Source organism: Monopterus albus, unplaced genomic scaffold (assembly GCF_001952655.1).
Source record: "Monopterus albus unplaced genomic scaffold, M_albus_1.0 scaffold135.1, whole genome shotgun sequence".
In the NCBI taxonomy this organism is placed as follows: domain Eukaryota; kingdom Metazoa; phylum Chordata; class Actinopteri; order Synbranchiformes; family Synbranchidae; genus Monopterus; species Monopterus albus.
The window spans coordinates 34,244-57,565 of NW_018128015.1; the positions used below are offsets into that span (position 1 = coordinate 34,244).

The 23,322-nt window shown below is 41.3% G+C and overlaps 1 protein-coding gene across 1 annotated transcript in view; it reads right to left on the minus strand.

The window, feature by feature from the left end:
- The window catches only part of LOC109967797 (synaptic vesicle glycoprotein 2C-like), a 36,467-nt gene that overhangs the window by 4,844 nt on the left and 8,301 nt on the right, over positions 1 to 23,322 (minus strand). Inside the window, exons 2-10 of the mRNA XM_020613623.1 lie at positions 21,405 to 22,303; positions 12,021 to 12,201; positions 8,815 to 8,966; positions 4,604 to 4,737; positions 3,443 to 3,532; positions 3,251 to 3,361; positions 3,063 to 3,151; positions 1,858 to 2,022; positions 118 to 251 (exon numbers count right to left, since the gene is read on the minus strand). Of these exons, the coding sequence (XP_020469279.1) occupies positions 118 to 251; positions 1,858 to 2,022; positions 3,063 to 3,151; positions 3,251 to 3,361; positions 3,443 to 3,532; positions 4,604 to 4,737; positions 8,815 to 8,966; positions 12,021 to 12,201; positions 21,405 to 22,011 (1,663 nt within the window). The 5' untranslated portion in view covers positions 22,012 to 22,303. The remainder of the gene's footprint in view (positions 1 to 117; positions 252 to 1,857; positions 2,023 to 3,062; positions 3,152 to 3,250; positions 3,362 to 3,442; positions 3,533 to 4,603; positions 4,738 to 8,814; positions 8,967 to 12,020; positions 12,202 to 21,404; positions 22,304 to 23,322) is intronic.

Below are 23,322 nucleotides of genomic sequence, written 5' to 3' on the forward strand. Positions count from 1 at the left end.
TTCCAAGTGTCTTTATCATAACAAAACATGCCGATGAATTATTTGTCTGGAAGGAAATCCCTCAGTAAGGGAACTGTATGCAGGAGAGGAATGTGACTGTCGCAGGTGGAGACTCACCCGTGTTGTAAAAGAAGGAGTCTACAAAGGTACAGTTTTTGAAGGAGGATCCTACTGAGGAGACATCTTCAAAATAGCAGTTGAGGAAAGATGACTCAATGAACGTGACCGCCTTGAACTTCATACCGATAAACCTGGGTAGAGATGGAGGCCGACAGGGGAGGAAATTATAGTAGGAAACATTGGAAGAATCAACCAATAAAGCAGGATTAATAGGGACTGGTAACACTTCTGACAACAAAGGTGCTGATACTGAATTATTTCCCTTAAAAAAAAGCATGTGCTGAGTCACAGTTTTAACTGAGTGCACGGACAAAGACAGGCTAGTTCTGCTGCATACAAAACAAGTTCAGATCTCCTCAGGATCTGTAGCAATAAATGTATAAACATTTAGATATCATCACATTTTATGGCCAACTTGTTAGCAGACGTACATATTTACACACCCAGTAACATGATCATTCATTTGGAGTCACTCTCTTATAACTTTACTTTCTACCAGCTCCTGAGGGAAATGTCACGCTTCTTGGCTGATCAGCGCTCCACTGTGTTCACCAGGCTCTGACTGCGTCCGTCTGCCGTTTGCTGCTGAGCAGGTCGTGGACAGCGAGATTTTTTTTTAAATCATTCTGTGTAGGATCATCACTACAAGCTTTGTTGGTACCGACTTGCAAAAGAAGTTTCCTAACTGGAATATTTTATAAGGAAAAACTAGGTAAAATCTATAATTATTGTTTACTAATTGATTCTATTTGCTTTCTTCTTTATTATTATTATTGCTATGTTAAAGATTCATTTGACTTGATTAAAAATAGTGTTTCCTCAAATACTGCACTTGAGTAAATACTGGAGGTACAAATCTGAGCAGACTCGGCTTTAGGTTTGACTAGAGTTAATATTTGTACTCAACATTTTTTACTCATCAGCTGTAGTTTCTAGTTTCTTTGCCGATAAAAACTTTACAAAATCCTGTATTCGATCAACTTACAAAGAAATTATATGTTGTTACAGAGTCAAATGGAATCAGTGAATAAGCAAATGAATTAGTTCCAACTTTACCAGCTGTGACTTTAAAATGCTTCTTAAATTTTAATACATCAGTAATAAGGTAATTAATACAATGTATAATATACTGTAACAATCTGAAACTATACAAAATACTTAAAGTACATTTTGCTGCTAACACTTGCCACACTGACAAAAGTGTGTGTTTATAGTAGTTTTTATTAATTGTACTGTTTGGTATTGCAAGTAATGATTATGAGTTCTACCTCTCCCCGCAGTTAAGGACTAGTACGTCCATCCTTTAGCATGGGTAAAATAACTGAGCTTGGCCGTCTGCTACTGATCTATGTATATCTGTTGCATTCTGCTGTGCACAGTATCTTGATTTAATCTGGATCAAAGTACACTCTGGTCACCAGTGAGCACGCAAAGGAACAAAAACAGCATATCGATGCATCTTCTCTGTGGCCTTTGTGTATGTGAGAGGCATAACCAGGGGAGCAGGAACAGATGTGCGCGCATGGGTAAGAGGGAGAGAGATTTTAATTTCCTGGTGGTGAGGGAGATAAAGGAGGCAGGATTAATAATGCCGGCTTTGGTGTGTTGTTTGTGGGTTTGGATCATAATGTGTTACTTTACACCTTTGAGCTATTTCTTAATCATTAATGTCTGTTGTCAGAGACCGCTGGGGTCACTGCAAAACATTTCAATCCAACCAGGACTCAGTTCGCACACCTGTCGTTCAGAAAGACCCCGTTTCTGTGGATCTGGTTCTCCAGGGTGAAGTTGAAGGTGAAGTCTTCAGTGCGTTCGTTGTTGTGAATCTTCACTCTGGAGGCATATTCATCGGCCTGAAGGTGCTTGATGACATCCGGGAACCACACAGACAGCCCGTAGTACCTGGCCACAACAACAGCTGCTAGATTATCACTTGCACAGGCCACTCTGGCAACAGTCTTTCTTTTGTTTTGCTTTTACATTTCACTGTCCCAGACCTGAGGTTTATGGGTAAAGTCATGAGAGCAATCACCATTTCACAGAAACACACTACATACCGGTTCATTTCTCTGTGCCACTTCCTTTTTCAAAGTACCTGGTCCTTAATACATGTATGTGGTTTGTGGTGGGACAATGTCTGCAAACATCCAGAAATCTTTGGGGTTTGCTACTTTTTCCTCATCCAAATTTCACTTTTTCATGCAGTGTTAAGAGTTATATTCTGCAGAACTACCAAATACTGACTTTGTGGTTGCATTATGCATCATCTTAACTCTGGGCATAACCCAAGTGTATGTGTGTATTTATGTCTGTACCTAATAATGAGATAAAAGAACAATGAGTTAGAGAAGTGCCACATCTGCTCAATGTGTGTCTCCAGAGAACAGGGTCAGAGGTGCAGCTGGTTTATTTGTATTTTTGTGCTAAGAAGACAATTTAAAAAGCAAAGGAAATGATCCTACACCTGCTTCTGTGTCGGGAAAACAACCAGTGAATAAAGAAGATTGGGCAAGGTCATAAAATGAGAACGAAGAATAATAGCAGGATCAAAAAATTTAAGACAAACTGAGATAAATTAATGGATTTTTTCTTTTACAACAAAAATCCTACTTTTGTGTCTTTATAACTTTTAAAAAACTTGACTTTAGGCTGAAAATGCCTGACACGTACACACTGTAATTCATTAAATCAGCCAACAGAAAAAAGCCTACTGGCACCTTCTCTCAAAGAGGTCCCTGCTTTTTAATCTACCTGTCAACATTCATCAGGAAGCTATAAATTAAACAGCATCTGCCTCAGTGCTAAGTACTTCACCGAACCTCTGCTATTAAGCTGAAAAGTAGAGGCGACTCGGCTTCACCCAGGCAATTCAGCCACATTTAACATGATGGAAACATACAATAATAACATAGAAATGAGGTGGTGTGCAGAAAACCTCTTACCCAAAAGACAGAGTAAACCAGACGGCAGCCAGTTTCACTGTGTTTTCTTTCACTGGGTAGCTGAAGCATTTAATCAAATTCAACCAGATCTATTATAAAAGGGAAAAGACTTTTACTCAGTTTATATCTTAACGACCATAAAGATTCAGCATGAAATTAACTACGATAAAGACAAAAGAGCATCATACTCCTCTGAACTCAGTCTTGATTTTGAAGAGGATTTTGAGTGCAGGGTTGGCTGAGTCACGTTGCATCTCCACCAGCTCGTCCAGCTGTCTGGGGATTTTTATCCTGTTCACCTGCAGGGGGAGACACCGGGTTGATGGTGTTGAAGCAGCAGGAAGGAGGCAGGTGTACAGTAGCAGCCAGTGTGTACTCACAGTGAACACTCTCTCAGGTTCTCCACGGGCGCGCATGTTGGTGTCATGGATGTGTTTCAGCACCATCCAGGCCTCGTCGTGTTTACCCACCTAGGGGACAGTCGAGTTCAACGTATTATGTACAGTCTGCACCAACCTAGAGGGGTGGGGCCGAGTTAACCACACTGTTTCACAGGGAGCCTCCTTGATTTTAACTTCTCTAAATATATTCTCCAACGATCTCATTACTCGGGTCACGCTTCTATGTTTCCCGGCAAATTCGACTAATAAGTATTTACAGCGCTTGCACGATTCATTTGTGCACATGAGTTGTAAATTACATTAATGCAGAGTTTTCATGTTCTGACACTGTACAGCCCCTGCTCTAACAAAACTGACAACTGTGCCACACCACCACCACCACCACCACACGAGCGCTTGTCGACACTACAGAGCCCACAGTTTGTTGGTTGTAAACAGTAAGTACAATGCTGCAATAGAGTCACTTAGAAAAGTGTGAGTCACAATTTAAGTCCTGTTTTATTTTAAGGATGTTTGGCAAATTTGCATCAGAATTAGCTCATAACAGTTCCTGATTGCAGTCAATTCATGGATTTGCAGACTACAATCAGTGAAACATTTTGATACTGAAGGAATTGTAAAACCCTGATGATTCTTAGGCAAGGTCTGGAGCTAAAAGGAAGAAAATTAAGCAGATTTACAGGAATTTATTAGTGAAGGGAATCAGACATAATTGACACGTGCATCTATATCTACATGTCCAAGGATAAGTAGAAATTTTAATGCAAATTGCAGAAGTATCTAAGCAGCCCCTGTACTTCTTAAAAAGGTCAAATCAGCGAGAAAACGATGAACCTCTCGTTGTTTTTGGAACACTGTCCCTTCCTCCTCGTCTTACATTTCTTGCTCCTTGCTTCCCTTCATTTCTCCCCCACCCACCATCAGAGTTTGAAAATAGTTTAAAATCCCCTGCATTAATGCAAAGATGCAACCTGCTACATCTAAACATTTTGTTGTATTTATTTTCCTACTACAGCACAAGAATAACTCCAGTGGCATCAAAATGTTACTGTACAAATGTTTTGATATTTTCTGAAATCCATAGGAATTATCAGCATTGTCATTAAGATGGTGCAGCCCACGTCGTGGCAAGTCTCTTACCTCCAGGTAGAAACGGGGGCTCTCAGGCATAAAAGTGAGAGCTACCACTGCAGAGACACACGGCAGCGCACACACCACCACAAACACTCTCCAGCTGTGGAACTGGTAGGCCGAGCCCATGCTGAAACTCCAGCCTGCACAAAGAAAAGCAGTCACACACAAGGACACACACACACAGTCGGAAACAATGTGGAGTTCAATGCCAACAACGAGGGAAGATGTAAGACTTGAAACAAAGAAAAACTCATTTGTAGCTTCTGTAGTTTCAGTCTGTTTTTATTTGTTTTGTTCTTTCCCTCAGGGCTGTAGGTTTTACATTTCAGTCGTTTACATTCATAGGCAAACGTGGATGTTTGTGTTTGCCTCTCACCCAGAGAAATTAATTCACCTAGAGTCTACGGTTTCCCCACTTACTCTTTGCCTCCATTATTTTTTTCACCTCAGTCTTTTATCAGTTTCAACCAAAATTACAAAGACTATGTTTTCAGAACATGTTTTCTTGCTGCCTGAGCAAAACATGGCTGGATGGTGGTTTTACTGAGGTGTTCATAAATATTTGGGACGACTCGTTTAGTTGTTAAAATGCTGCTACTGTAGGTGAATGCTACATGGCTCCTATAGGCCGTTGGTGAGTTCAGGTCTGGGTGTCACCAGCTCCTGCTAGACTAGACACACATGGCAGATGGCTGCATGTTGTCAGGCAAAAGTTGCTATGGTGTTCTGTGAGGTTTCTACAGGGAGCAGTGGTTTGAATGGGATAACACCAGCACTCGAACCTTTCATGGAGCAAGACACTGAGACAAGTGCAGCGCCCATTCGGCGGTTTGGTCCTGAAATGTCTGTGTTTCTACATCAAGTCATGAGGTATGGCCTGTCCAGGAGCAGATGGAGGAAATTTATTTATTACTTTCATTTATACAGTCTTCACTTATTTCTTCTCAACTTGAGAAATTAGGAAATATCACGTGACGTTGCCTCCTTCGGGTTCACAACACTGCAGAAATGATAATAGAAATTTCAAAGAGACATACAAATCATGTTTACACTTTTCCTTATCTTAAATTTCAATTGCGAAATCAAATTCAGTATTAACAAGTCAACAATAACAAGCTTGGAGGCAACCCCATGTGAATTTCATTTCAGCGCTGTGAGGCTGCACCAGCCTGTACCAGTACAACCTCATTAGGGGGATTATATCTATAATGGACCGGAGGGGATGGCAGGATTTATGTCCCTACTCTGCAGTAAGTGAGCACAGCTAAGGCGCACATACAGCACACACTAACGCACACAAGTGCGCATATACAAACACACAACAGACAGTGTCCTTGGTCATCATTCAAAGTGGTGACAGCACAGGCACATGCACGAACACACACCCACCCACAGAAAGACATCTGGACAAACCTGGCTTACATCTTGTACTGCGACATGCACTCGCAAGACAGGTCAAAGCAGGATGCACGACTTTCTTGGAATTTACCAGTTCTTCTACTCATTCACACTCATTTAACATAATAAAATCATTCAGACACACTCCTTCCTCACCTTGCTTATGAGTGCAAAACCTACTTTGTAAGTATGTTTATAAGAACAGAGGGGACTTGCTGGCTGATGTCGACCTGTCAAAGAGAGGCCTCCACAGACCTGCTGCGGTGAACACACACTAGTATGTATGAACTCAGAAAAAGACAGTTTTTCATGTTGGATGTTTTTAACATTTAAACATCTTGATTTCACAGTCTGCTGATCTCTACTAACCCTTACTGTGTAGGGACAGTCAACTCATTTAGGCTTCACAAATTATTACGCTATTTTAAACAGTTTGGTGAGAAATGACAGGAACAAGTTGTCTCATTGTATCTTATGTGTTGTTTAATTTTTCCTTGTGTTTGCAAAATTGCTACATTATATAGCAGAGCAATTGTTAATGTAGTGTTGCACTCTGTTAGCAGAAGAGCGGCCAAAGGGCAAAGCTCTCTATGGAGCCACTAAGGCGCATATTTGATAACTATATAGAGTGTATATGCAGAGTATATTAGCAGCTATTAAAGTAGTAGACCAATATACAAGCAGCTGCTTTAGTACTGTTTTATTATAGCTGCAAAGGTCTTTCAACATTTTTTTTACTTGGTCACAGCTTCACATTTCAGTGAAACCTCTGCCCCTCCTTGGGAGGGTAGGATTGGTGCTACAGGCACTAGCCCTGCTTTGTGTTGTTGTAATTAGCACGAGCTAAGACATGACCAACAGTGGCTCACCCCCACCCTATCCAGCCGTCGTCTAGCAGTCGATGCAAAGAGCACTGCGGCGGAACCTATTCACCGCACATCACTGCATGTTGGAGGAAAAAAGGTGCTAAAACCACTGGTGTCTAATGAATCGAGCTTAATTTTGAGCCTCTGCAGACACACATCCTTTCTCCTTATCAGATATTTTTTATTTTGGTGTTTATCCAAAGTCCAGTCACACTGAAGGAAAATAACCCACAAAAGGAAAATATCAACTGAAATAAATACTGTGTGATGGAGCTAAAAGGTAGAAATCCAGATTATCCAGAGCAACAGGGACAAAATGATGTAGCTTTGCCATTAACCTCCATTAAACTGGGACCAAAAATTTCAGAGATGGATATCTCATCCTTAAGAAAGCCAAATCTATCTGCACAGCTAGAGACCACTAGAGGTAAGTGGAAAAATATATCTGTTGTAAAGGGACTCTTTAAGGACTTTGTCACAAGACAACAGGAAATAACCAACAGCAGCTGGGGGTCAGTGAGAGGTTTATCACAGCACACATTAATACATAAAATGACATATGTATAGACGTGATGCACATACATACGTTTTGTGTATGTTTTAATTACTGTACAATTTAAACAGTGAGTTAAAATCATACTAAAGATTTTCCAAAGAAACAGTTTTTCATTTAGCAGTTCAGATTTAAATATCGCAGGGAGCAATGAGACAAGAAGAAACAGCTGCTGGAAGAAGAGTTGAAGGTGACAGGCTGCACCTGTCCATCCTCCTCAGCTCAGCACGGTTGTGAACCGTACCATCTACAGCTGTTGTGGGGACCCGTGGTGCTATATTTACAGCATGAAACCAGAGTGCAGCTGCTCATGGCATGATGGGAAAAGGACAGTTATTGACTGACAAGTTTTGTTGCTCTTCTTTCATAACAACAGAACTGCACTTGCCACTATTTCAGGGTCTTAATTTGAGGCCAGACTGAAGAACGTCTCCAGCTAGATGTCTTTACCTGCTGTAGTGAAGTCTGTGTTGGTCTTGTGACTTCATTTCTGACAATAACACCACCTGGTCAAGGAAATTAATCAACCCGGTGCCTTAGCATTACGGAGTCCCACACTCAGAGACGGAGACGCCTGATGTCAAAGTTCATTATGTCTGTTCACCACGACTCTGAAAATGGCAGACTAAGAAACCCCACCTCTTCACACACCCCTTCCTCTCATCTGTTCCTTTAATACCATTTCAGTCTGTCCCTTTTTCTTTTCTTTCTCTCTTCACCTCCCTTTAGCTTTCTGCTGTATCCCTTCACCTTTCGATTATCCCAGACACAAGCCATATAAATCAAGTGCTCCCTCCACCGCTCCGTCCCCCTTGTCCTCGTAATCTCTTTCACTGCTTCTCTTTCCTCCGCACCCGTCCACAGCAGATTGATTTCATTTCACTCATTTTGTTCTTATCCTCTGACACACACTCCCTTCTTTTATCATCCAGCTCTGCGGTTTGGTGGTGCTAAAAAATACTGAAAATTAAAAACTATTTTATTCCAGCTGGACATTTCTTCTTGGTTTGCTGTGCCAGCCTGCCTGCCACGCCCCTGTGCATCCGAGTGTGCACCATTTCACTGTACAGGGCCTTTATGTGCACATTCACTATGTAGGTTGACAGAGGCTTTGTTGCTTTTTCTGACACTGTCACCTGTTTTCAGTTTGCCTTCATATCCTGGAGGCTCATGATTTCAAAATAACCCCCCTAATTGTGGAATTACTTGCAGGGCTCCTTGCATATTATGAATTATGTTGTGATTTTTGTGATTCACTACAACAGGGAGCATCATCATTATTATCATTTCTTTTGACATTAATGTTTTTAAGCTAGTGATGCAGCTGGTTCATGGCAGTGTCCAGACTGTAGCTGGAAAAGTGGAGCCGAAAGCAGATGCAGGTTAGTGGTGTCACTCACCGTAGTGTGGGATGATGGCCCAAGCCATGGCTGAGGCGTAAATTCCTCCGATCATCCAGAACATGCATAGCCAGCTCAGATGCTCTCCTCTCTTCTCCCGAGCCAAGACCTCAGCAAAGTACGAGAATACGATCGGCACTGCTCCACCGATCCTGCAAATACAGTTCGTTGTAATTAGCCAACTATGCTTCAGCAGCCAGTCGTCGTTTGTCTCACATTTCCATGTGTTGCCAAAAACATACAGAACAAATTTATGGCTTCAGAAAACCATCTGTGAAAAAGCATTTAATGTCTTGTTCAAAAATTATTTCTCTTATTCTGTGTGACAAAAGATTGTACAGATGTCAGACTGACTATTTCAGTTCTCTTTTGGGAATAAAATAATATTAACAGAAGTAATTCAATCATGACACAGGAAAGGTCTCTAAATGAAACCAATTTGTTTCAGCCTATTTTCCGTGCACGGCAACTCAAAAACTGGTGAGCCACCATGCTGCAGCACACAGGATATTAAAAGTGTATAATTTAATCTGATGCATCTTCGCCTTTCGTCTTCCTCAGATGTCCTTGTTAAACTGTTGCACAGAATCAGAGCAGTTTGAATAATGTTTTCATTATAGTGGGAAGATCTCACATTACATACAATCAATACATTTACACATCATGTCATTTTGTTTATGTGATGTGTAGCTGCACTGAACTGGGTCATCAGTGAGGACTTAGCAGAGTCAATACATCTGTGTCGGCAATGACTCCCCCCCGGTTTGTCTCACAGCTCCAGTTTAAAAGAAAAACATGGTTGTGGAGTGAATTCAGCAAAAAGAGACCAGAGCTAAATGTGACCACTCTCCATCTTAAAACGCCTCGGTCAACGGGTATTTACAGTATAGTATTACTGCCATAATACATTTGTTTTTATGTAGCTAACGGGGACTAGGAGTTTGTTCATGCTTGCATATGAACGGTTCAGCGGCTCAGCATTTTGGAAAATATGCTTATTTGATGAAATTAACCTGTCCACCAGCACCTCTTCACTCATGTTATGTATGTTGTGTGTTTAAGCCATACAGATCCTTCATAATTAACGTACGAATGTCAGTTCTCTTAACTAACTCTTGGCACATTCTGTATTTTCCAAACTGGTGAAACATTACAAGGTAACAGTCTGATTTGTGCTGCACCAAACCTGAACTACTTCAGTATCAGCTTAGTCCAAAAACAATGGGGGCTGAATGACCCGTCTCCGAGGTGTAGTTCATTTTGCCTTTAATCTGCTCAAAAAAGATTTATACACCCAGGCACAGACACCTTATAGAAAACACAGCAAGGTCTGATGCTTTGAATAATACAGAGTTTAATATATAGTATAAACACATTTCTACTGTAGTGTCTGATGTTTAACATTGTGAGGTGCTCTCCCCGTTGTACAGCGCATCAGGCGGAGAATTCACCACAACCTGTTTTTATTTGCTCTGGGTAACAACTGAACTTTAGTTTGAACATTAAACTTCACACAGTTAAACTGACAACATGGTAATACAGTGGTGTGCAGGACACATTCCCTGTGTATGGAGGCTCTTTCTCTGAGATATGTGCAGCTTAGTTGCTTAGCTGTTCACATACACACATAGATATGTGCAGTTTAGTTGCTTAGCTGTTCACATACACACACAAAAATCTACGAGTAAACATGTTTTATCTCAGACGCTATCAACTCACTGAGAGCTCAGACGTTTGGAGCAGGAGGAACATGGAGAGAGACTCGGCAGCCACTCCTTACTTCTTCTGAACATTACTGTACTCATCAGTACATTTAGATGAACAGCCTGCTTTTCCTCGGAGTTTGACTTGTTAAGATATCTGCCTGCACTCAGTTTCAGATTTGCTTTATACAAAACAACAAACTCTAGGAATGAATATTTAACATGTTTATGGTAACTTGTCCTTGATTCCAGATTATTTCAGTATCTAACAAACATCATATAAGCACTGGTTGTAAATTGCCCATATCACTGAAAGTTAATCTGTGATTTGAGTGGCACTGAATCTCTATTTTCTCCTCTCCGGATTGTTGAGACAGCTCATTGTAGCAAAGTTAATGAGGTATGGAAAATTTTAATGAAACAAGCAGAATCTAGTTAATCTGGCAACAATTCTCAGTGCCAGATTGTATTTCTCCCAGACTGAGGTTGTAGGCAAAAAAAACAAACAAAAAAACCCAGTGTTCTGTTAAAAATCGAATACACTGGTACAAATACTACTGCAGCTCCAAACGTATTGATCCGTTTGTTCTGGCACACTTCCACCAAAATGTTCCATATCCCCAAAGGTATACTGTATGTGCAATAATAAATCTACTTTACCCTCAGAATAAATTTCTAACTGCAACCAGCTTGAGATTTAAAGCATGAAATAAAAGCTAAAGCGACTAATTAAAATTTTAAAGCAAAGCCATCAAGCTAGAAGCCGTTTTCTTAAACCTGATACACAACGAGCTGAGTGCAAACCAAGTGAGAAGAAGTTGATCAAACCGAGTGTACTGCAACAGGCTGGGCTGGTTGGTTGTAAAGATGAATATAAATAAATGTTGTGGTTCTGAAGACAGCTCTGAGAGTAGAGCCGATGTTTTCTGAAACAATCACAGAAACATCCTCAGGCCCACAACAGCTCCCTCATACTTTAATTTACATTTATTACTGTCACCTAACGTTCATCGCAGACCTGCGTCAGCATAAGACACCATTTCTGTTAATTAAGCTGCTTCATATACTTTACAGTATATTTTCCCCAATAGGCTGACCTGTGAATGAGAGGCGACCTTTATCGGTCAGGTACAGTATGAGCAGTGACGTCAGATCGCCGAGATGGGAGGGTGTGTCATTTATCAAGGGTGTGGGCAGCCGAGCAGGGCAGAGCAGCACTAAAGCACACAGATGTTCATTTAGGGTGCTCGGTTCATTTCTGCAGGCGTTTCCATTTCGCTTTGTTCCTTCTCTCCCCACCAGAGGATGAGGATGGGCTGGTGCCAGGCAGTTAGAACAACCTTTTGTCATGTGCTTTGACTATGGGGGAGGCAGCGACGGCAGGGGAAATGGTGGGAGGACAGAATGAGCCAGAGAAGGGCTTCAGCCTCCAACACACTGAAGAGAAACATATATAGGAACATATTCAAGAGAAGAAGACTAAAAAGCAAAGAGTGAACTCACCCAAAGCCAGACACCATGCGGCAGAAGAGGAACATACTGTAGCCTTGGACAAAGGAAGAGAGGAAGGCGAAGAAGCCATTGACAGACATGGATATCAGCAGGACCTGCCTACGGCCAACCTTGTCTGACAGGCCGCCCCAAAAAAAGGCTCCAAACATCATCCCCAGATACACGATGCTACCTGGAGAGAGGGAGGCAGAAAAAGCTGTAAATGGTCACAACAATTTGGAGCCAAATGTTTGTTAGTGAAGTGGCTGAGCTCTTAAAACACATCATTACACTTTGGATGGAGTTCTTTGTTCAAGCATTACTCCAACACACACATATCAGATTTAAGCAGGGCTGATAGACTGACCACATAACTTACATTCCTATAAATCCATTTTTTACACAGTAATACAAAGTGTGGTTATGTGCACAGGTTTCTGCACAGACACCTGTTAAAAAAAAGCAAAACATGGTTCTGTCACATTTTACTGCTTTGGTTTAAAACCCCAAAGCAGTAACATAAGTGAGCAATGATGGTGATGAGAGAAGAGAGCTTTAATAGTTAGGACCAGGAGCGCAGTATAAACCAGGGCAGAACAAAATGGCAGACAAAGGTAGATTAGAACACGGCAGGTAATGGCTGAGCTGATAACAGCAGGGTCGGAAGATGGCAGACAAACAGGTACAGGAAATGCAAAGGCAGGTTCTGACGCAGGCGACAGGAATTCAGGTACTGATAGGTATTATGCCTAGCTAAGGTAAAGCAATACAAACTATTTTGACTTAGAGCAGACAAACAACCAGATCCATGGAGAAACCAGTCCATACACTGGTAAGATGGGCAGCAAACTAGGAACAGACAACTGACCAGAATCAGGAGGGAACAAACATCCAAACACAGGTGAATCCAGCTGTTTAAACAGGAAGTAGGCAGGGTCAGGGCGGCAAGGGGAGAGCCAGGTTAAATCAGATACATGGAGAATCACAAGAGACACCTGTTTAATGACAACCCGGTAGGGACTGAGAGCTGGCTGCTGTCTTAAAGATAAAGGCTGATACCCAGGTAGCAATCAGGTGAGGGCGGAGCTGGGTGGAGCCATCGGGGAAAGACAAGGGGCTGGGTCTAAGCCAACATGGAAAACATGGGGCACAGACAAACCAAAGACTTGGATCATGACTGGGTCGAGGTATACTAATAGACATTCAGACCAGGTCTACTGCTTAAATTGAAATATTATTACATTTAATCAACAAAACTAAAAACGTCCTGTATTAATCAACTTGAAACTGAAGAGACTGCCTTGACGGTGCTGAACTTAGCTGTTTGTTCCCAATGATTTCACTGTGAGTCTGTTACAGCTTCCCTGTTTACTGTGCAAAAGGCATTTTGCTTAACGAGGCTACGTTAAGATCATAAAGTCATAGCAGAAGATTTAAATCACGTGCGTAAATTGCGCAACGAACATTTCTTAATGTGGAGACATACTGTACAGCATGTACACAACAGGTACAGTGCGGTCACAACAAACCACGGGTATGCAGTGTAAAGAGAATATTTGCCTGTACATACAGCATGCAGCATTACCTATAAATATCTTCATCATCTGTCATTCGTTCGCTTAATGAAATGTCCAAGATTGACCTTTATACTCAGCAAAGTTTGTGTCTTTGGTTCTATATATCAGTTAGTGGCCGACTCTGTCAGTTTGCTGTGTGGTGCTGAGCAGCTGTGTTGATAACTGAGACTAAGATAAAAATTAAAAATAAAAATAAAAAATAAAAAGTTGAAGAGCTGAATGCTGCTAAAATGTCTCCAACAGCATTCAGGACTTTTGGAACAGCTGAATCAGATGATAAGTCTCAGTGGACTCTCACATGAACAGCTTCGCTAAATGAGGCATTTTTAGTGTAGGTATCTGGTTATTAGTGCTTGGCTTTGATTCAGTGCTGCTGTGGAAATCAGTTTAAAAGTGCCAGTATCCTCCAAACCTATACATTTCTGCACAGTGAGGCTAGTGTAGCATAGTGGCTGGGCCGGTGCAGGGTATGAAAGCTACATACACATCACTTAAGGATATAAAATGTGATCTTTGTTGTTTTATTACCTGGTGACGCTGCAGATATCAGCGGTCTATTATTGGAGACATACACATACAGTACAATAGAGCTGTACAGCAAATGCACACAGCTTCTGAACAAAGTGGTGCTCAAACTGAAACTGGTTTTGTTATTTCTCAGCTACTGAAACAAAATTGAGAGGTCACATAAAATGTAAGTCTGTATAAATAACAGAGCTGGGATTGAGTAGTTGAGTTTGGCTTGGAGCCCTACGACGCTCAAGACTGCAAGGCCACAACACTGTGAATCATATCAAGTGTGTTTTGACTGGACTGAAGGTAGTTTTCTGTTTCCTTACATTAATTATGAAAGTTGATATGTCTAGTTTCAGGTCCAGTACACAGTATGAATGATTAGCATCTGACAACATGTGGTTTTGGTCCAGTGATAAAACAAAGGTGTAAAAGAACTGAGTTAGAGCAGCTGCTGTTTAATTGCATTTTGAGCTTCATTTTGCCTTAGAGATGTGTTTGTACTTAATTTACCAAACCAAATATCTCTGGTGGGATCATCTAGTTTTGACTCCAGTTTAATTCTCTCTGACATAAATGACCGAACGTGACTGTGGGGGAAACAGAGCAGCAGTTCACCTCACAGCTCTGCTTTTAAAGTCCAGGCATTCGCCTCTTGCTGCAGCTTGTCTGCAGGAAGTCAGGGTCATTTCTCTTCCTGTCCCCAGCAACATGCAGCATAAAAGAAGGGGGTAGTGGTGGAGAAGGGTGGAGGTCGTCAGGCCAGTAAATAATCCACTTTACTCTCTACATGCTAATAAAAATGCTAATGTGTGTGGAGAGTGAGATGCAATTGTTTGATGAGGCAGCACCAGAAAGAGCGCCTGCAGAGGAAGGGAAGCCTTCTCATTTTTCTTCCTCACTGTGTTTGAAGTGATAGGACAGATACGCTGAATGTAGAGGGTCTTATCAAGCTGTGCAGACATGATGCTGAGGGCTAGTGATTCATTACAGGTGACAGCCACTGGATCTAGAGCAAGAGCAAGCTACACTACTGCTAGCGTACAAATATCAGCCCGAATGTCAAAACCACTGCATTGTGTACAAACTGGTGGCTCCTTCTCAGCGGTGTACCTACACACAAACAATGAATCTGAATGCATGTACTGAAGAAGATGCTATCTGAGAACACCAGCTCATTTGTTTTATGGCTCCCCTCACACTGGGTTAGTAGCTGTAATAAAGGGGGAGGGTGATAGTGGTGATGGGGCATCTGAGATGCAACATGGACCTGCAGGGGTCAACCTCAGGTCAGATGTTCGAATCTCTTCTTACCTTAGGATTGCAGGGTTTTTAAATAAATTTGCAAAGGTCACTTAAAATCAGTAGTGCATGGGGACAGTAGCTGTGTTGACATGTTTGAAAACTGAAACACGTTTTAAACCTGCTGTCAACTGAAACAAGTCTTTTAACATTAGTATCAGACAGTTGCATCTTTGAATTACACTGAGGGACACACCTCACACAAGCCTTCAGCCTGTGTAGTGAGCAGCAGCGACAGCTTTCCATCAGTGTCTGCACAAGATGCGTTCAGTCACAGTCCTGCTGCATGGTCACCCACATTTCAGCAGCGCTCAGAGTCTAATGCACTATCACTGTTTTTGTGTGTCAGACAGCAACACACAAAGCACAAGTGGAAAGAGAGTCACTACACGGCCAGAACAGACAAATGAATGTTGTTGACTGAAAACCAAGGCTAAAATGCATCCAAGCCTTAGATTGTGTATATAGTCTATGATCTAGACACATTGACTGGGTTGGTCTTTCCATGGACAAATTATGAGACACAGGGCCCCTGGGCACAGACATGCCTGATAGGACACCTCATTCATGAGTTTTTCCCAAATGCTAGTTGCTCTGTGAGACTGTACTTAGGCACAGACATGCTTTGAGCTAAATGCTCATAATTAGTAATCTTAATTTAGCATGTGAGCATGTTAACAAGTGCTAATTATCACTAAACACAAAGCTGATGAGAACGTCATTAAAGCTGCAGGTATCCAGTCCTAAACCAAAGTACTGGACAAACAAAAGCTTTGATCTGATCATGACAGACGGAAACTTAAAGGACTGTCAAAGTGATCACAGTTCACTCTGACCACATGACAAGCCAGCTGAGTCACTAAGATGCATCCTCTGTGGACTATGAATGTCTGTATGTAATTTAAAGTTAATCCATCCAACAGTTCTTGAGTTATTTGTGCCTGGACTAATCGACCAACAGAACATCCTTAATAAAAACACATTTTCCTACCTGGCCCTACAGAAAGATTTTGATTTATCTGGTCAGGTCTTCAGATGTCTATCTCTGCCATAGAATATTCAAAAGTAGACAAATAAATGTCTGGGGATCACCCAGAGTGACTGGGTCACCGTTTCTAATGATGTTTACTTTAAATGTTAAATAAAATCCCTTTCACCACCACTGTGTTGCAGTTGCTTCAGAAATTCTAGAGACAGATATTTCAAAACCTGGGCAACAGCTACAGTTGTTAACAGTCTCAGAAAAGTCGAACTGTGGTGCTAATCTCCTTCTTAAGCAAGCGCTCCCTGCAGACTGTGTCTCTGCTCTTTTTAATGGTACACTGTGCAGCCCTCCTCTGCATCCACAGGGATTATGCCAGCTAATTCTTAAGTTGTCTCCATCAGTCTCCATGCATGCTGCTTTTTACCTACAGTAATTAGCTTTATGTGTCAGCGTAACTCTCTTCTGACATGGTTCTTCTCTCCTCGGTGCCATGCAGTGTTATGGCATGGATGAGAGGAGAGAGCAGACAGACAGGCAGCAACCAGGAGCTCTAATTTTCTCAGTGGGAACATTCAGGACATTAAGCGAGAGCTTCAGGATTTCATCAGATGAGAGGGTTCCCAGGGGACAGTGTGTGATTGACAGGTGAGTTACAGCAGGGAGTGAGAGCAGATGAAGGGGAGAGAAGGAGGGAAGGGCAGACCCCCAGGAACTAAACACGCTCCTCAGGTATTAATTACATCAACACCCGCTGATTTGTTTTCACAGTGGTGGAGTTTACTGAAAATACTCTGCATTTCTGGCTCATTTAAGATCATCTATTGTTCAAGTCCTCAGCACAAATAACTGAAAATGAAAAAAACTATTTCATACCATAACAGTCAACTGACACACAATCAGAAAAAAATTCTTCTTTCACCCCCGTCAGCAGACCAGGATCAGTTCTTGGGATCATACATTTTCTGAGGAATTTATAATTACATATTTTTGAAGAATTAGGTGAAGAGAATGGATCCATTGGGAGACTAGGCTACTGCAACAAGCAGACATGAGGGATTTGAGTCACATGACTTGACCCAAGTTGAATTTCAGTTACAAATTGAAGACTAGAGATTTGTTTGAGCACTGGTAAAAGACTCGACTTTGACTTGGTATTCATGACTTGAGACTTGACTTAGACTTGAGACAGACGCCTTGAAATTACTTCACTTTTTATTAAATATTTACAGTTTTCTAAATATTGGGCTGAAACACAACTGGGTGAATTCTAGTGCAATACAAACAACTCTGGCAACCTACAACAACGTAGCAGACCAGCAGGGGGCGATGCAGGTCACAGGACGCAGCTGTCATGGAGGGGTCTAGTCCAGAAACAGTCACATTTAGAATCACGGATTGTGTTGTAGTAGGACGGTAGTAGGAAGAGAACAGCGATATGCGGCAGACGAGCACCACAACACTGAATCGATTATGTATTTTATCGAGAAGAGTTTCTGATAGCCGTGAAAGGCATGTCTTCTTCATTTAATATGTAGGGGCTAGTTTATACCCTACAAATGTACAATTAATAATCAAATGAGATTTGTGAATGTTTCACTTAAATACGTACTATTCTCATAACATTATAAGAATATCAGAATTTTGTATGACTTGACTTGTGACTCGACTTGATTTACTGTACAGTAGGGACTCGACTCGCTTGATTCTCACGAGACTTGTTTGTGACTTGAACATGTGTGACTTATTCCCACCTCTGGCAACAAGTGACTAAATATTTTTTGCAGCCTTTGTTGTCATAAATTTTTAAAATGAAATTTAATCAGCACAATAGGAGCTGACATGTCAGCCGAGTGGGGGTTGATTTTATCTCTTATCCCATTGCTCAACATCTTTACTCGCTGTCTAGTGAAACGAAACATGTCTAGGTTGTAGCACTCAGGCTTATACTGCATTAATGCTACAGCATCTCCCTTAAAGCTGCTTCGCATGCAGAATGAAAAGAACAGGAAAGCCTCCAGCTATTCAGCTTGTTCATGCATTATTCCAAGATGGTTTCCCCACAACGGAAATTAAATTTAAATCAGCACTTTTTATTTTGTTGTATATTTGTGCAGAGAGACAACACATACAAACAAACAGTGTACAGACACTTCTAAAAATCTAATGTTTTGCTTTGTTTTAGCCACATTAGAAGTGTAATATTAAAAGTAACATTAACGCTTATCTAGAAATGTTAATATCAGTCAGTCTGACAACTTTTTGGATGAACTAACTTTTCCTAGAAGGTTAGAGGATTTTTCACTTATCCATTTACAGACATCCATGGCTCCTTAATGATGTTTTTGATGGCATGACTTTTCCTTTAAAGCCACAATAAGGTCAAAATTTTAATTTGTCAAGTAAAGAACTATAGACCCTTTAATTTAGCATGCCACATTGAATGGTGACCTCGCTGCCTAGACAGTGAACAGGTGAAGAGATCCTGTGGCTGTGCTTTGTTGTGAAGTGTGGTAGTAAATGTTGTTGTCCCTAACCTTCAGCTGCATCAGTGCTGATTTACTTTGGCTGTCAATGGTGGTTGTGATGATGCACATAACGAAACCATACCATAAAAGCAAAAAAAGACTGGCATCAGTTACACAAAGCTTCTCCAAACTGATCCTGATGGTGAGGTCTTCACTCTGTGCTCCACCTGCAACCTGACTTCAAGTGAGAAAACACATTTTACTGAACATCCTCAAAATACTACTGTAACTATGGTGCAGAAAAACACCTGCAGGCACATTAAAGCCATATGTGGTGGAAGAGAGAGGAGGGGAGGGCAGTGTGAGGAAGTGTATACTGTAAAAGCAGCACCCTCCTTCTTTTTCCCTTTCTCTGGGGAGGTACGTGAGTCAGTCTACCATGGCTAAACTGCAGTGAAGCACAATGCTGCAGAGATTAACTCCAGCCCATATCTTCAGATCGCCTGCATGGTTACAAGATGCACAGAGGCTGTGAGAGAGTGTAAGAGAGGGATTACAGCAGGAGGGTAGCATAGAGCACAGGCAAGAGCAGGGAGAACAGAGTGGAACACCCCATACTGTATCTGTACAGCATCTCCCCTTTTATGATATGAAAGGAAAAGCCATATGGGGGAAAGACACTGCCATAGATTAGATTAGATTAGTTTATAGATTACATTACATTACATTACATTACATTACATTACTAATTAATGAAAGCTATTTGGAGGTAATTGGAGCTGTCATGTTGCAGCCTTCTAGCTGTGGTTGAATGACACTTTGTATGACTTTGTTTATTTCAATCATACCTTAAATCCAGCCAGGACTTGGTCTGGCTTGTCACATTCAAGCACCTTTGAAGACTATGATTCTACAACCGTGTTCCCAGCTCTGTGAGGCTACTGGACTCAGTCACAGCCATGCTTTGGGATAAATGCTAACCTCAACGTGCTAGCGTGCTCACAATCTGTTTCTCGGTCGAGGACGTCAATTACACTTTTAAAAGGTCCAAATTGCTGTGTTCCTGGCAAAATTCCTAATTCAGCTGCACGTGTGTAGAACCTCTTTCCAATTCCAGCCAAAATAAACCATATCTAGCATTTTAGATACTGTGCTGCTACAGAGTTATGATGTCGTTTTAACATTTCTTTCAGCTACATTCACATATATTAAACCCCAGCATTTGCAATGAGGAACAATTTAATGTGAATGAATTATGCACTCATTATGATGATAATAAGCTCCTTAATGTTCGCAACAATAGATCATGAAGTGCACTTTGAGCTTAATATTGTGCTTTGTGTTATTTTTCTTGTTTACTTTCAGTCCCTCCTTCCAACCAGATGTGCACCGCAGAGGCTCTTTTAAGGAGTAATTCACCTTCACATAGAAACTGTGGTAAAACACCAATCAATTATTGTGTAAGGTTTACTTTTCTAAGTACAACCACAAGCACACACAGCATTTATTTATGCAGGGTGAGCGTGAGTTGGGCAAATGACTCATTCTTTCTATTCTTTCCCTCCCCACTGAGAGATGAGTCAGAAAATGGGTGAAATCTAAGCAAATAATAAACCATCCTGCTTCCCCAAAACAAGCAAGATCAGTATTCTCTTTATGGTTATACAACCATATACTGTAGCTTAATTATAAAGCTTCATTATAAGGACAAAAGAGTTTTTTGTTATCTTTTAATGTTTGTATGGGAATGATAAGTGACTAATGCTTTCATCACCACAGTACATTGAAAAAAATGACCAGTGCTATGCAAATATTATTGATATTAGTGGGAGAAATAATGACGACAAGCCCACAGTGTTAAAAACACCAGTGGCACATGAACACACAACTTTTCCCTCATGTGGGAGAGATCCATCTAGCTTAACACATCTCCCACTCATGTATCCAAATACCTGGTGCCATGACAACCCACTGGCAGCTCCCAAAGCAATGACACTACAGAGTCATCCACCACTGCTCTCCGTGCACAGCCCTGCACGTCAACAGCTAATTCTATCAGCACCTATATATTTCTACCAGTCTGTATGTGTCATATACTTTACTTCTACTTCTGCATCAGTCAGAATTTCTTTCTGTGTAAACAAAATTTAACTTGTCTTCTGCCAGTAGTGGAATTTCAGATGTCAGACTGTATCTGTCCAAAGTCGGCCCTTCTCACTGTCACCTCTCCATAAGATATTCAGAATCTTAACAGTGTGGCCATTGCACTATTCTGTTTATTCTGTATGTAAACTAGCTCTCAGAACTGTTGTGTCTAAAGCTAACCAAGGGACAAATGACATGTTTGGTTGATTAGGGTGGAGGACTTGTTGTAATGTACTGTAAGAATACAGGCTACTCTGGAAGTGTGGATACTTGATGCAGCTGTTGTAGTGAAACTGGAAGCTTTTGGTGAAATCTGAAAAATTCAATGCAAATATGTGCTTATTTTCTCATCTTAGTATAATTCATTTATTTGGAATGAGGGATTTTCTACTCTAATGCAGATCCTTACCGAGCCATCCGGCACCAGAGTTGGGGACGCACATGTCTGTCTCCGCACTGGGCAGGACAAAGCCCACTACAAACACCTCCACGCCATCTGACATGAGCGCCAGCCCGAGTACAAAGTACAGCTGCCACTGGAATCTCCCGTGGCCACACTCCTGCATGATCAGCTCGTATTGCTGGGCCAGCTCCTCCTCATCTGCCTGCCTCTCATTTTCCAGCTCCTTGCGGCTCTTCAGGCTGTCAGAAACTGGCTGGCCCAGAGCCACCTGACCGTCCTGTGGCTTCCCCTCGTTGTAGGCAGGTACACCTTGGTACTCCCCCTCGTAGATCTCATCCTCATCGTCATGGCCCTCCGTGGCATCACTCGAGGCCCCATCGTCGTCATTGGCTCCGTTGTCAGCATAGTGACCGTCTTGCTGAGTGTAATTGTTGTAGTTGTCCTCTTCTTCATCCTCGTTCTGAAAACGATTGTAGCTGCGATGAGCTAAATATTCATCTGAGGCACGATCAACAGCTTTGCTGAAATTTTTGGCAGCTTGCCTTTTGGCTTCTTTAGCAATGTCCTTGGCACCTCTGACCAAGGAAGTCCTGTTGTTATGTGTTTCATCCATCTTGGCACAGAGATAGCTGATACTAAAAGTCTTTTAATTCAGCTCTGTTCAGCTTTTTTTTCCACCAGGTACAATAAATGTAATCTCTTTGTTTTCTTTATGTTCTCCTGTTTCCAGGCTTAGCAAGACTTAAGGCAGTTTATTAGTGTTGAAAAGTCAGTCAGCTGCCAGGACACTGATGATTAATTAATGATCGGATGGGATTAGCCAGACAGTGCTGACATGGAGACAGTTGATCTCAAATACGAAAGATCCTCAATCCTGTCAGAGCTCAGGAGAAGAGACCATAAGCCTGTGGGCACAGAAAGAGAAAAGCAGGTTTAGCTTGATTAAAAGCTGCCTGTCACAAATATATGGCATTATTCTGTTTCTTGGCACACTGAAAAGAACTTCAGAAAGAACACCTCGACACCAAAATGTTCAAACTTCCCATCAAGGGTGATACAAATTATAGTCTACCAATAAGTGGAGAGCTCTGCTGACAGTGGAAAAGAAAAAGATTAATTGAGAAGAAACTGTGCCTTGTCGCTGAATATTTTCAGAATGAAAATCATCTCAAATATGACAGGAAATAAAAACTTGGAATCCTATGAGAACTACATGTTTGCATAATAAAAATAAGTTCCCTAGTTTTTATACTAGTACTGCAAATACACTGATATAAATCCTTTGACAAAAACGGGTGTGCACAAAAGATTTTGGATATCTTACATGAGAATTCACAAGCTACAGCCTCCAATACAGTATGAGTTGGATCAGCACATCTTTGACACTGTCAACAAAAACTGAATGTGATTGGCTTCACAAAGGTGGGATCTATTGCAGTGCTCTATTCTGGATGTATGTAGTACCTGTAAATACAAGCTAGAAAAGAGGTGTCTTCTGGAAGCAGGACCAATTCCAAAATAAATAATAGGAGCCGACAGTTTTATGTTTCCCCACACACTCGCCATTTGGCTGAACATCACTGACTTGTTTTTAATAATACAAATAAAAAGGTCATTTTAACAAGCCTGTGGATGATCTGGTGGGACTGAAAATAAGAAACTGTCCAAAAATTTCGATTGATTGCAACAACTGCAATCCAAAAACAGTGTTCAAATCAAATCAAATCAAATCAAATTTTATTTGTATAGCGTCAAATCACAACAAAAGTCATCTCAGGACACTTTACAAAGTAAGGTCTAGACCTTACTGTTATCAATATTATTACATAGGGAAAACCCAACAAATCCCCCTTGAGCAAGCACTTGGCGACAGGGGGAGGAAAAACTCCCTTTAACGGAAGAAACCTTCGACAGACCCCGGCTC